Source organism: Pristiophorus japonicus, chromosome 5 (assembly GCF_044704955.1).
Source record: "Pristiophorus japonicus isolate sPriJap1 chromosome 5, sPriJap1.hap1, whole genome shotgun sequence".
Classification (NCBI taxonomy): Eukaryota; Metazoa; Chordata; class Chondrichthyes; family Pristiophoridae; genus Pristiophorus; species Pristiophorus japonicus.
The window spans coordinates 139,310,082-139,325,120 of record NC_091981.1 but is presented as its reverse complement, the minus strand read 5'-3'; the positions used below and the strand labels follow the sequence as shown (position 1 = coordinate 139,325,120).

Below are 15,039 nucleotides of genomic sequence, written 5' to 3'. Positions count from 1 at the left end.
AGTGCCTTACAAATACTTTAATTGTAGGTTCAATCTTAAATTGCATATTAATTCAAATGGTTAAAATATAGGTGACGCTATTATTTACTCAGAATACAGTGAGTCTATAAAGTAAAAGAACATTCTGCATACTCTGTTTAGGTTTATAAATCAGCTCAACATGTATGTGTTCTAATTTTTCTTGATGCTAATTACAGGAATACTAATTACAAACATAAGCTTAAGAGTAACAAATGTCCAAAATGTTTTACAGATTGAAGGTCAGTCAGCAAAAAAGATTTTGAAAATGGGGATAGGGGTGGCAAGCTTGAGGGGTTTAGGGAGAGTTCCACAGTGAAGGGTTATGGTGGCTGAAGGCTTTGGCACAATTGATGGAGTAGTGACAGGAAGTGAAGGAAGAGAGGGGAAACAGAATGCATCATGGTCAGAAGAGTGGAGGATGCAAGCTGGGATGAAGAGCCAGAGGATATTGTAGAAGTATGGTGGAGCAAAGGCATTTAGAACCTGAAACCAGCATGAGAATTTTTTTTTTTACAAAAGGGGATGAGCTGAGGAATGGGAAACCAAAGTTCTTCATGAATTAGTTTATGGAGCAATCCAGCCTTAATGATTAAACAGATGTGGAGAAGCTAAGCTGAAGGTGCAACAGAACACAGAATTTGGACAGCAATACAGTCAGCTGTAGCAAGAAGCTGGGAAGATAGTACCAAATAGGATGGCTCATGTCTTGCTAAGTTGGAACAAGCATTGGAATGTCCAGGACTTCATATTCAACAGTCAGATATAGCATGACAGCATCATGGATTTAAGGCTAATTGGTGAAGAGGTAAAGTTGGTCACAAATCAGTATACATATGGAAGCAAATTGTGATACGGAGTTAAAATACTCTTTATACAGGTTTTATGGAAGTCTATGCATTTGACTTTCATCATCTGCATTGCAACAAATATCTATTTTAAAACCTTCATTGCTGAAAACATGGCATTTTGCACTGCATACATTTTTACATGAAGGATATTGTAGAAATATTGTAGAAGTATGTTATCTAAATTCCAAGATATAAAATGTGGAGTCCTGCTCGGAATTTTGTCAATTTGCATCTTCTGAGGCAACTCAGCAACATATTGATGTTAAAGCTTTTGACAAAAAATTTTAAAAATGTGAAAGCTGCATTATAATAAAATTAGAGCGACAGCAGACATAACACCTCTGGAGGCTGAACTAGTCGCAAGGCCAACATGTTGTGGAGAGGTAGTCTGAACAGGCAATTCCAGGATCTCTCCAAAACCTTCAAATGCAGTAATATGAAATAGGTTTTACATTATTGAGACCCGTTATAATTAATTATTCATATTGTTGATTTGGCTCAAATGCAAAATAATTGACACCAATTAGGAGAGGTGAACAGAAAAAAAAAAATGACGTCTGAAACTGATTAACAATTGTACAAAATTATGTTGATCAAAATCCATCAGATGCTAATCAAGTTTCAAATAATAATCCAGCACTACTCATCAGAACAAAAACCATCTCGGCCTTGGTGTCCTCAAATATCTGCTATACATAATTGATGCCTTCATTGCAGCAGTGCAGCCATAATCCCTTCAGTCCAGAATAAGCTGACAGGAAACTCTACAAACAATTTTCAGGCAGGGCTTTTACCTGCTCCGTTATCCGCATGTGAAAGTCATGGAAGTCACTGTAGCGACGATAGGTCTTCCATACATCCTCACTGCCATCTGGGTTTCTCCTTTGAACAGTGATTGCATACAGAGCATACGTCTTGCCATGGTCATTGCATACTCCTGCCACAGGATATGGTTCATAGTCAGCATGGACTAGTCACAATGAAAAGAAACGAGGGAGAAAAATGGGAAACACAAAGATGGATGAAAATAGGACAGAAACATAAGTAGCAAGGAGAAAACAAGAGAGACAATAGTATGAAGTTGTAGAATGACAAATGAATATGAAAGGAGTAAAAGCTTTCCTTATCTCTTTATTCTCTCCCTCCTATTCCCCCAACTTAGTTCTCACATTATTTTAGAGAAGTCAACAAAAAAAAGTTTCAATTGTGGACCTGGGCATTGCAGTGCTTTAGCGCACTGTCCTTTCATCTCTTGACCTTAGGATAGAAACCAGTGTACAAAACCTGGATGAAATTTTCCCTAACTGTAAAAGCCCTACACGAGTTGAATTTGGGTACTATTAGCCTAGCTTCTAATAAGTATGAGCCAACAGAACGTGGTTTCTAATTTAATGTAAAATTCACAATTAGTCAAAAGTGGCTATAGGATGGCTGGTGTGAAAAGAGGAAGAATTCACCATGGGGAGATTTGGGTTAATGATGGGATGGAGTAGAAGTTGCTTTAATTTATAGTTGGATGTACTATTTTTGACTTGGGATAAGCTCGATACCAAGATCAAACGTCTGAAATGAGAAAATGTTAAAATTCCCAGGACACCCTTGCATTACTAAATGCAATCAAATATGACGTTTCAATCTCACTTCTTGGTGCACAGATATTGCAATGTAGTAGGTATTTTTTTTCCAAATAGATATGATGTCATGTAAAACACATTAAGGATTAGTTTCTTTTGAAAAAAGCTAATACCTTGTTAAAAGGTATTGTGAGCAGTGCTTGAATGAAGACATCAAATCTGAGTTGTGCAACAAGTGAAAATGAACAGTAAAATTACAGTTAAGTGAGTGGGTGCATCTGTGCAATGTGCAGATACAAATGGGGATTTTTAAATTCTTTAGCATTTTATTTACACTGACATTGGAAAAACTGGACAGCTATGCACAGTATCTTTGTAACACTGAATACCTGTACATCTTTTTAATGCAAATACAGTATCCACTATTTGACTATTGTTATAAAATGGTTAGAAAAATACGTTCTGTTGTCCACAGAGAGCTTAAATGCTACTAACAAAGATTACAGTACGAAATTCAATTGAAGACTATGAAAGTAGATTCACCTCAGAAAAGCTAAACAAACTAGAAGATATGCAGACAGATGTGAAAACAACAGATAATGAAAAATGAACAGAAATGTAAACGTACAAAGGAGGAATGATAATTAGAAATAGAGGGCATTGTCTGATTCAATTACTGCCACATTGAGCTAAACTGATAATTTGTAAGAGCATAAACCAGGTAGACCAATCAAATTCCTGGACAAATCAAACTTGTTTTTTTAAGCCATCTATTACCATTTATTGCATGTGGCAAAAAAGATTTTCTATTAAAACTACACATTTCCTACTGCAAATGGAGGACCTGAATTTACAAGGCACTGACAAATGGCTCAAGAGACATTCTACTGACTTTTAGCAACTGTGATGTGTTATTTGTTTCGACAAACAACTGACCCCCAAAGTATATTCTATAAAAGGAGCACAGTATGTATAGATGCACATTGGTATTTTTTTTTTTTTTTTTAAAACATTCATGTACACTACTGTTCTGTTTTAGCACAATAAATGTGCTTAGTTATGGAAGTAACATGCACTAGTTCAGTTGATGTCGCTGTTCTGTTGGCACAACTAATTTCATGTATACAACTAATACTTCTGCTATTTGTGATATTTCTGAAAGAACTCAGTCGTTAAGTGGCATGTATACTGTACAAATCAACTTTGTCCAAAGGTTATGCTTCTACTCAAACTAATATTGTAATATTACTTACCAGTGTCACTAATAAATACTTGTAGTTGCAATGACTCTTCAGAGCTGGCATTTGAAAGATCATCTAGAGACTGGGAATTAAAAGTATATTTTACTAAATGTTCATATCTATCATAAGTTTATAAAGTAAACTGCTTAACAAACAACTCAGCCTCATCATTTCAGTAAGGACAGCTACTTTGGGGGAGAAATTGGTGGCTTTGCGCCTCCTGTTGGGCGGGGGTGGGGGAGGGAGGGGATGCTAACAGGGGGCAAATGGCTTTGCGACCGGCTCAGTGCTGACATCGAATCCCGCCATATTTGATGGGGAGTTTTGCGGTGGCACTACAGCTCCATCTCCTGCGCTCAGTGATCATTGGCCTCGACCCAAAATTGACTTCCGATCCTGCAGCAGCGCCGGATGAAAGCACCAACAGCTGCAGGAGGTGTGCATCGGTGGTGGCCTAGGTATTGTCACCATTTTTTCCGTGGGTTTCTGCCTGCGATCGTTCAGCCCAGCACTCTGCTCGAGTGCCGGGCTGATCGTGCGGGAGTGTCGCTTCCTTGGTGGTCCAGGTAGGTCCCTTTTATATTGCAGAGCCTGCAACTATGGCCTTCGTTTAAGGGAAGGAAGGAGCCATTGAATGTGGCAGCGCTGCACAGCCCAGTGTGCAGCACTGCTGAAGTCTCCGCCCCACCTGCTGCCGTTAGCGCTTCAAGAAGGAAGTGGACTTGATTTAGCGCTCCACTTCCTTCTTGGAGCGCAAACAGCAAATTATTTTTGAAAGTTTGAAATCGTTAGCGCCTGGCGCTAGCTTTTCAAACTTTTAAAAATTAGCGTCCCAAATGGGACGATAGTGAATTTCTCCAACAATATGTCTTACAAACACACATGGAGATTAAGTCAAGCTTTCTTAGAGACACTTTTTCCAAAAAAATATCAAATGGTCAAATATATTATATGCTGTCATTTATCAACTGTGTCAAAGCTCCTCACAAAAGGTAGTCATTAATCCATGGTTCCTTTATCATGAATTTATCTGTAGAAAATGTTTCACTTTCATTTTATCCTTTCCATAATATCAATGACTTATTAAAACACAATTATGAAAACTTTAATATCTGCCAAGAGGTGAAGGATACTCAAATGTGTTAAATTTCAGAAACACACTGACATTAGATATAACCTTTTAACTATTCATAGCTTGAGCTGTTTTATGTCACATAATGACACAAGGGAACTGTATTATTTAAGCAGGCATCCATTCCAGACATGGAACTGAGCCAGAACAAACTAATCTATAGATATTAAAACACCTGCACAATCACTAAATCCAAGCAGCTAGTAAGCTTTGCATAGAAATATAGAAGAGTAAAAAGCAGTGGCTTAAGTTTAGGGGTTGACAGACTGCTGGAAATTGGTTTATTTTGCTCTGTAAACAAACACATTTGTGTGTGATCAGTAAATGACCTAGGTTACGTAACAGTCTATAGCACTTACCGAATTTAAACTACCAGTTGGGGAGCCATTGAAAGACTCTGGAGAGGGAAACAAAATTCAGCTCAGAATGTAAAAAATGCTTTGTAACATAATACTGAAGTACAGTAGAAGGTCATGTACTTAAAATAAAAAAATCACATCAAAGTACGACTAAACATTAAGAAAAATGACCAATTCATGGCAAATTCCCAACATCTAACGCTATAATACCCAAAGGATTCCTAGTAAAACAAACGTATGCACCTGCAGGCAGCCAAGAACAGGGCAATTGTGCACCAGAGAGTAGTTGATTTGTGATTTTAGTCTCATAATTCCAAATTATACTGTCTACTTTAACACTGGTATTTAAAATATGATGCAAGACAGTGCTCTGAAAGCAATTTCCTTTCTTATTATTTTCCTTTTTATCTGAATACATGGGCGTGGGACTGGTTCTGTCAAGAAATTGTTTTCCACAATTAACTTTCTTTTATTTATATTTCTGATGCAATGAGTGTTTCAAACGTCTGTTGGCTTTGGCAAATGATTGAACTTTATGCTGGATTTCAAAATCGACACAGAAGTAGTCCTTTTTGCACAAGTACATTGTGGTAACTGGTAAAAAACATTATTCCAGCAACTGGTAAAAAACATTATTCTTCAAGGGGAACAATAACAGTTTAGAAATCAAATCAGTTTCAACAATGGTAATACATGTTCATGAACGAAACAAACATATATTTAATGTAGAATTTGAAATGGCATAAAAATGCAGAGAGATATTCAATGAAATGGTGTTCACCACGGGTGCAGAGCTAATCGCATCTTTAAAAGGCCGCAGGTTGTTCCTTGAATCATCCAAGGCAACATGTTTATTCCAGACTAAATGTACAAAGTAATTTTACTTCAATTCAAGAGAGAGAGAACTAGATTGAGTACAGAATACAATTATTATCCAGAAATGTAGCATCAAGAAATTGTTGCACTAAAATAAAAATTGTGACATGCCAGGGTGAGATGCACCAACTTTGTTCACATGAAAACAGTGAAAATTACTAAGAAAAATGACTGCTCTGAAAACACAAAACAATGGAAAATTCCATGCAGTACTGTTTTTCTGCCACTAGATGTAGATAGAAAGCTTTGTAAAGTACACATCATGGAAACTTAGAAACCAAAATGTTGGCAATTAGTCAACATATGTCTTAACCCTCCATCAACTCCAATTTGATAGACACCTGAAAATTTCCTTTAATTCTGTTTAAAATTTCTTGGATCTCAAGTCTGGAATCTGTTAAGCTGAATGTTATAGCCATTACAAACACTAGACGCTGTAGGTTATTCAAATGAGTACAGCAAAAAGGTCTTTCAACAGTGACCAGAATATAATAGTAATTGAAATAATCTGTGGCACTTCAATTCCTAGATTTAAATTCCTGTATATAATGTAAATGGACAGGATGCAGGTCTCATTTTTTAAACAGTAAGACCAAGCAATAGAAAGATATATAGTTTTAGTTAATTTTATCTTTCATCTTTTTTACTACATTTGTGTCTTACACGGCCCATTCAAAAATAGGGTAGGGGATTTTTGACGATGAATGTTTCTGCGGAAATTATTCAAAGAAAACTTCAAAGTGCACTTGCATCATCCCCGAGATACAACAGCCTGGAGCTCAAATCTGTACTTTTGAAGTTCAAACTTTTGTCATGGATGCAACTAGGCTGCACTGTCCATATGATTGTTTGGTATATAACTGTATAAGCACTAGGTACTCCAGTTATTTAAATTAGTATGCAAGTAATATTTTTCAACAGTGACCAGAGTTCAACAGTAACCACAGTAAATAATCTACGGACTTGTTCGGGCCTGCAAGCTGATTTTATCACAACTTAGTATTGATTTGATTATTAGCATCTTTTGAGTGCAAATTGAATTATTCTTATATTGAATATATTTTTTTTAAATGTCAAAATTGATGTACCATTAGTAATTATAATATTTGCATGGATATTGTATGTAAATGTTACATTCACAAACCTGCATAATTTCAATGGGCTACTTCTCATCAACCTCTTAATACTATATTATTGAAAGTGTCGCAACTAAAAATATAGAAATAGAGGAATAAAAGGCACACACAATTGCAGTCACAGTTACAAAGGATGTCCTTTGTGACTGATTAGGGTTGCTGTGGTGCTGTGGCAGGGATGGAAACCTAATTGGAGAGATTCAAACATGCAAATATAACCGCTGTTCAAAAAAGGAGGGATAAACCAGGCAACTACAAGCCATGTCACCTTTACATCAGTGGTGGAAAAACTTGATAATAATCCGGGACGAAACTAATTGGCACTTGGAAAAGCTTGGGCTCATCAATTAAAGTCAGCATGGATTTGTTAAAGACAAATCATGTTTGACTAACTTGATTGAGTTATTTGATGAAGTAACAGAGGTGTTGATGAGGGTAGTACAGTTCATGCTATGTATATGGATTTTCAAAAGTGATTGACAAAGTATCACATAAGCACGAGGAGCAGGAATAAGCCATTTGGTCCCTCGAGCCTGCTCCGCCATTCAATATCATGGCTGATCTTCTACCTCCCACTTTTCTGCACTATCCCCATATCCCTTGAACCCTTAATATCCAAAAATCTTTTGATCTCTGTCTTGAATATACTCAAAAGACTGAGCTTCCATAGCCCTCTGGGGTAGAGAATTCCAAAGATTCACACCCTCTGAGTGAAGAAGTTTCTCCTCATCTGAGTCGTAAATGGCCGACCCCTTATTTTGAAACTGTGACCCCTGGTTCTAGACTCCTCAGCCAGAGGAAACATCTTCCCTGCATCTACTCTGTCGAGCCCTGTAAGAATCAGTCTGGTGTACCTTTGTTGCACTCCCTCAATGCCAAGTATATCCTTCCTTAGGCAAGATGACCAAAACTGTACACAATACTCCAGGTGCAGTCTCACCAGGGCCCTATATAATTGCAGTAAAAGGTCTTTACTCATATACTCAAATCCTCTTGTAATAAAGGCCAACATACCATTTGCTTTCTTAATTGCTTGCTGTACCTGCATGTTAACTTTCAGTGATTCGTGTACAAGGACACTCCGGTCCATCTGAACACCAATATTTCCCAATCTCTCACCATTTAGAAAATTCTCTGCTTTTCTATTTTTCCTACCAAAGTGGATAACTTTATTTTTCTCCACATTAAATTCCATTTGCCATGTTCTTGCCACTCACTTAGCCTATCCATATCCCCTTGAAGTCTCTTTGCATCCTCCTCACAATTTACATTCCCACCTAGCTTTGTATCATCAGCAAACTTGGATATGTTATATTTAATCCCCTCATCCAAATCATTGATATAGATTGTGAATAGCTGGCACCCAAACACCGATCCTTGCGGCACCCCATTAGTTACATCCTGCCAACCCGAAAAGACCAGTTTATTCCTACTCTGTTTTCTGTCCGTTAACCAATCCTCAATCCATGCTAGTATATTATCCCCAATCTCATGAGCCCTAATTTTGTTCAATCACCTCTTGTGTGGCACCTTATCAAATGCCTTCTGAAAATCCAAATACACAACATCCACTGGTCCCCCCTTATCTATTCTACTAGTTACAACCTCAAAAAATTCTAACAGGTGCGTCAAACATGATTCCCCTTTCATAAATCCATGTTGACTCTGCCAAATCCTATTATTATTTTCTAAGTGCCCTGTTACCATGTCCTTGATAATAGATTCTACCATTTTCCCTATGACTGATGTCAGGCTAACTGGTCTGTAGTTCCCCATTTTCTCTCTTCCCTCCTTTCTTAAATAGCAGTGTTAAATTAGCTACCTTCCAATCTCCGGGAACCATTCTAGAATCTATGGATGACATCAAATGCATCCACTATTTCTATAGCCACCCCTTTCAAAACCCTAGGATGTAGGCCATCAGGTCCAGGGGATTTATCAGTCACATTAATTTCACCAGTATGATTTTTTAAAACTAATACTCATTTCTTTCAGTTCCTCATTCGTGCTAGACCCTTGGTACGCCACTATTTCCGGGAGGTTTTTCGTGTCTTCTTCCGTGAAGACAGACACAAAGTATTTGTTTAATTTCTGTGTGATTTCCTTATTCTCCATTATAATTTCTCCTGTCTCAGCCTGTAAGGGACCCACATTTACTTTTGCTAATCTTTTCCTTTTTACATACCTATAGAAGATTTTAGTCTGTTTTTATGTCTCTCATATTCTATTTTCCCTTCCTTTATCAATTTCTTGGTCCTCCTTTGCTGAATTCTAAAATCCTCCCAATCCTCAGGCTTACTGCTTTTTGACAACGTTATAAGCCTCTTCTTTTGATCTAATACTATCTTTAACTTCTCGTTCGCCACAGTTGGACCATTTTTCCTGTGGGGTTTTTGTGCCTTAAAGGAATGCATGTTTGTTGTAAATTATGTATTAATTCTTTAAATGCTAGCCATTGCTTGTCTACCATCATACCTTTTAATGTAGTTGCCCAATTTACCGTAGCCAACTCTCCCCTCATACTTACATTGTTTCTTTTGTTTAAATTTAAGCCCTAGTTTCAATCTAGTTAACTAAATCACTTTCAAACTTAATGTAAAATTCTATTATAGTCGCTCTTCCCTAAGGGCCCCTTTACTACAAAGTTATTAATTAACCCTTTCTCATTGCACAATACTAGATCTGTTCTCTAGTTGGTTCCTCAATATACTGATCTAGATAACCATCTTGTATACATTCCATGAATTAGTCCTCCACACTATTACTGCAAATTTGGTTTGCCCAGTCTATATGTAGATTAAAGTCTCCCATGATTATTGTATTACCTTTTGCTACATGCACCTCTAATTTCCTGGTTTATACTGTGCCCTACATTACCACTACTGTTTGGGGGCCTATAAACAACTCCCACCAATGTTTTCTGCCCCTTGCTGTTTTAGTTCCACCCAAACTGATTCTACTTCTTGATTTTCGGAGCTAGGATCCTTTCTCTCTACTGTCTTTATCCCATCCTTTATCAGGACTACCCCTCCTCCTTTTCCATTTTGCCTATCTCTTCGAAAAGTGAAATATTTAGTTCCCAACCTTGGTCACTTTGCAACCTCGTCTAATGGCTACTAGATCAAACTTATAAATTTCTATCTGCGCTATTAATTTATCTATTTTGTTGCGAATACTTTGCGTAGATATAGTGCCTTTAGCTTTGACTTTTTTCTATTTTTACCTGATGTCACCTTAGTCAGTGATGCCATATTACCTTTGTTATGATCTTTGTCCCTTCCTGACCCACTCTGCTTATTTTTACCCCAAACTCTGCTCTGCTCCAAAGCCTTGACATTTGTCGTGCTGCTTTTTAAATTACTCTTTCCTAAATTCTCCCACTCCTCCTTTATTAGTTTAAAGCCCTGTCTACTGTCCTAGTTATTCGATTCATCAGGACACAGGTTCCAGCCCGGTCTAAGTGGAGCCCGTCCCTACAAAACAGTTCCTTCTTTCCTCAGTACTGGTGCCAGTGCCCCATGAAGTGGTGCGTTCCACATCACTCAGCCACGCATAAGCCACGGTCGCCATTTTATTTTAATTGTCGGCCGACAGTGGCGGCCAACCGGCAGCCCCTCTCGGGTACCGGGCCGCTGACTCAGCTGAAAGCCTCCCTGGTGGCCAAGTGGGAGCCACTAAAGTGGCTGCAGAGCTCACAGTGGCCCTCTACTTTAACCGCCCGCTGCCCTGCTCCCAAAGCACTTCCGCCCCTCATCTGCCCCAAACACCGCCCGCACAATTAAAAAAATTTAAAGAGGCCAATTTCCCACTATTTTCCGTCACATTTACAGATCCTAGAGAAGAACATATGAAATAGGAGCAGGAGTAAGATATTCGGCCCTACGAGCCTGTTCGGCCATTCAATATCATGGCTGATCTTCAACCTCAAATCCACCATCCCGCACTATCCTCATATCGCTTAGTATCCTATAGACCCATCTCGTTTGTTTACTTATCCCATTACTACTCTCTTTTGCTTGCACCATCATCTCTTTTGTCATTTAAATTACTCCTGCTTTCCACCCAATTACAAACTCGGCTGTGTTTATTTGCAACACCAGTGGGTTGGACCATATTTCTGATGGGTGTGTACACACCAACAGTTTGTTTGGAATGTGCAATCTGATCATGCCTGCTGTCGAGCAGTCTGCAATGTGCAATTTGATCCAATCTTGTCATGCAGCCTACAGAAAGTGGAACTTTATTTAGCTTTGTGATGATCCGGTTATCTAGTGTTCTGCAATTGCAATTATGGTTGCCCTTGGCTGGTAAAATAAAATACTTTATACTCCAATTAGCGGGTTAGTTACTTCTTTGGAGGTTTAAGCTTTTTTTCCTGTGGGCAGGGTTCTCTTACGCACACGTGGCGAGTTTGTGGGTGCGTGGGTGGGATGTGAGCGTGTATCCAACCTCCTGACACACTGGCAAGTTCATTCTGGGTAAAGTCATTCACCTGCTCAGTGTGTGGGAAGGGATTCATTAATTCATCCGGTTGGAAGAACATGATCCACATCAAACAGATGGGGCAGAACATGATCAGTCTTCTCATCTGGATCACGTTTTCACCATTGTTCTAACCTCTTTAGACCTGGATCATGTTGTTCCGCATCCTGACTGTTCAAATCGTGCTCTAATCATCCCCACCCAGCCGGAGTTCCGGACCTTAGAACCACAGAATAGTACAGCCCATCCCATCGAAAAGCAATTCACTTAGTCCCACTCCCCCATTCTTTCCCGATATCCCTGCAATTTTTTTCTTAAGTATTTAACCAGTTATATTTTGAATGCTATTATTGAATCTGCATCCACTACTCTATCAGACAGTGCATTCTAAATCCTAACCACTTGTTGCATAAAAAAGTTTATCTTCATGTCGCCTCTGGTTCTTATGCCCTCTCGTTATTGACCCTTCAGCCATTGGAAACAGTTTCTCTTTATTTACCTAGATCCTTCATGATTTCATACACGTCTATCAAATAAGAACATAATTAGGAGCAGGAATAGGCCACCTGGCCCCTTCGAGCCTGCTCCACCATTCAATAAGATCATGGCTGATCTGATCAGGGACTCAGCTCCACTTACCTGCCCGATCCCCATAACCCTTTATTCCCTTATCGCTCAAAAATCTGTCTATCTCCGTCTTAAGTATATTCAAACACCCAGCCTCCACAGATTTCTGGGGCAAAGAATTCCATAGATTTACAACCCTCAGAAGAAATTCCTCCTCATCTCAGTTTTAAATGGGCGACCCCTTATTTTGAGATTATGTCCCCTAGTTTTAGTTTCCCCTATGAGTGGAAATATCCTCTCTGCAACCACCTTGTCTAGCCCCCTCATTATCTTGTATGTTTTGATAAAATGGCCTCTCATTCCTCTGAACTCCAATGTCCCAACCTATCTTCATAAGTCAACCCCCTCATCTCCGGAATCAACCTAGTGAACCTTCTCTGAACAGTCTCCAATGCAAGTATATCCTTCCTTAAATACAGAGACCAAAACTGTATGCAGTACTCCAGGTGTGGCCTCATGAATACCCTGTACAGTTGTAGCAGGACTGCTCTGCTTTTATACTCTATCCCCCTTGCAATAAAGGCCAACATTCCTGATTACTTGCTGTACCTGCATTCTCACTTTTTGTATTTCATGCACAAGGTCCCCCAGGATCCCTCTGTACTGCAGCACTTTGCAATTTTTCTCCAGTTAAATTATAATTTGCTTTTCTATTTTTTCTGCCAAAGTGGATAACCTCACATTTTCCTACATTATACTCCATCTGCCAAATTTTTGCCCACTCACTTAGCCTGTCTATATCCCTTTGCAGATCTTTGTGTGTCCTCACATCTTGCTTTCCCACCCATCTTTGTATCAGCAGCAAACTTGGCAACATTACACCTCAGTCCCTTCATCCAAGTCATTAATATAGATTGTAAATAGTTGAGGCCCCAGCACCGATCCCTGCGGCACCCCACTAGTTCCTGTTTGCCAACCGGAAAATGACCCATTTATCCTGACTCTCTGTTCTCTGTTAGCCAATCCTCTATCCATGCTAATATATTACCCCCAACCCCGTGAGCTTTTATCTTGTGCAGCAACCTTTTTATGTGCACCTTATCGAATGCCTTCTGGAAATCCAAATACACCACATCTACTGGTTCTCCCTTACCCACCCTGCTCATTACATCCTCAAAGAACGGCAGCAAATTTGTCAAACATGATTTCCCTTTCATAAAACCATGCTGACTCTGCTGAATTGATTTATGCTTTTCCAAATGTCCTGTTACTGCTTCTTTAATAATGGACACCAGCATTTTCCCCAACGACAGATGTTAGGCTAACTGGTCTATAGTTTCCTGCTTTTTGTCTGCCTCCTTTTTTAAATAGGGGCGCTACATTGGAAGTTTTCCAATCCGCTGGGACCGCCCCAGAATCCAGGGAATTTTGATAGTGGTTGCATTGGTTGTAATCCATCTCCGCAGCCACTTCTTTTAAGACCCTAGGATGTAAGCCATCAGGTCCATGGGACTTGTCTGCCTTTAGTCCCATTATTTTACCGAGTACTACTTCTTTAGTGATAGCATTAAGTTCCTCCCTCCCTATAGCCCGTTGATTATCCACTATTGGGTATTCTACTGTGAAGATCGATATAAAATATTTGTTCAACGTCTCTGCCATTTCCCTGTCCTCCATTATTAATTCCCCAGTCTCACCCTCTAAGAGACCAACATTTACTTTAGCCACTCTTTATGTACCTGTAGAAACTCTTATTACCTGTTTTTATATTTCGTGCTAGTTTACTTTAATAATCTATCTTCCCTCTCTCGCATTTTTTTTTGCAGTTCTTTGCTGGCTTTTAAAAATTTCCCAATCCTCTGGCCTTCCACTAGTCTTGACCACATTGTATGCCCTTGTTTTCAATGTGATACCATCCCTTATTTCCTTAGCTAGCCACTGATGGTTATCCCTTCTCTTACAGTCTTTCCTTCTCATTGGGATATATTTTTGTAGCGAGTTATGAAATATCTCCTTAAATATCTGCTACTGTTGATCAACCATTCCATACTTTATTTTCCCAGTCCACTTTAGCCAACTCTGCCTTCATACCTTTGTAGTCTCCTTTATTTAAGCTTAGGACACTGCTTTGAGATCCAACTTTCTTACCTTCCAACTGAATTTGAAATTCAACCACATTATGGTCACTCATTCCAAGAGAATCCTTTACTAGGAGATCATTTATTAATCCTGTCTCATTATAGTACCAGATATAAAGATAGCCTGCTCCCTGGTTGGTTCCGCAACGTACTGTTCAAGGAAACTATCCCGGATACACTTTATGAACTCTTCCTCAAGGCTACCCTGGCCACTTTGCTTTGTCCAATCAATATGAAGGTTAAAATCGCCCATGATTATTGTCATTCCTTTTTTCACAAGCCTCCATTATTTCTTGATTTATACTCCGTCCAGTGTAGCTACTGTTAGGGGGCCTATAAACTACACCCACCAATGACTTTTTCCCCTTATTATTCCTTATCTGCACCCAAATTGATTCAACTTCTTGATCTTCTGAGTCAATATCGTTTCTCAATAAAGGACGAGATCAGCACTTTAGTAACAGTGCCACCCCACCTCCTTTTCTTTTGTCCTTCCGAATTGTCCTGAATATTTAGTTCCCAGTCCAGGTCACCTTGCAACCAGGTCTCTGTAATGGCTATCAGATCACACCCATTTGTATCTATTTGTGCCATCAACTCATCGATTTTGTTATGAATGCTACGTGCATTCAGATAAAGAGCTTTTAAATGTTTTTTTTTTAAAA

The 15,039-nt window shown here is 38.9% G+C and overlaps 1 protein-coding gene across 6 annotated transcripts in view; it reads right to left on the bottom strand.

Annotated features, from left to right (window-relative positions):
* Window positions 1-15,039, bottom strand: part of snx13 (sorting nexin 13) — a 267,161-nt gene that overhangs the window by 28,089 nt on the left and 224,033 nt on the right. For 4 of the 6 annotated variants that reach the window (XM_070880996.1, XM_070880998.1, XM_070880995.1 and 1 more), the window contains 3 exons: window positions 5,176-5,213; window positions 3,697-3,766; window positions 1,664-1,839 (listed from right to left, as the gene is read on the bottom strand). In XM_070880996.1, coding sequence (XP_070737097.1) covers window positions 1,664-1,839; window positions 3,697-3,766; window positions 5,176-5,213 — 284 coding nt within the window. The remainder of the gene's footprint in view (window positions 1-1,663; window positions 1,840-3,696; window positions 3,767-5,175; window positions 5,214-15,039) is intronic. The other 2 variants (XM_070880999.1, XM_070880997.1) reach the window with 1 other exon arrangement.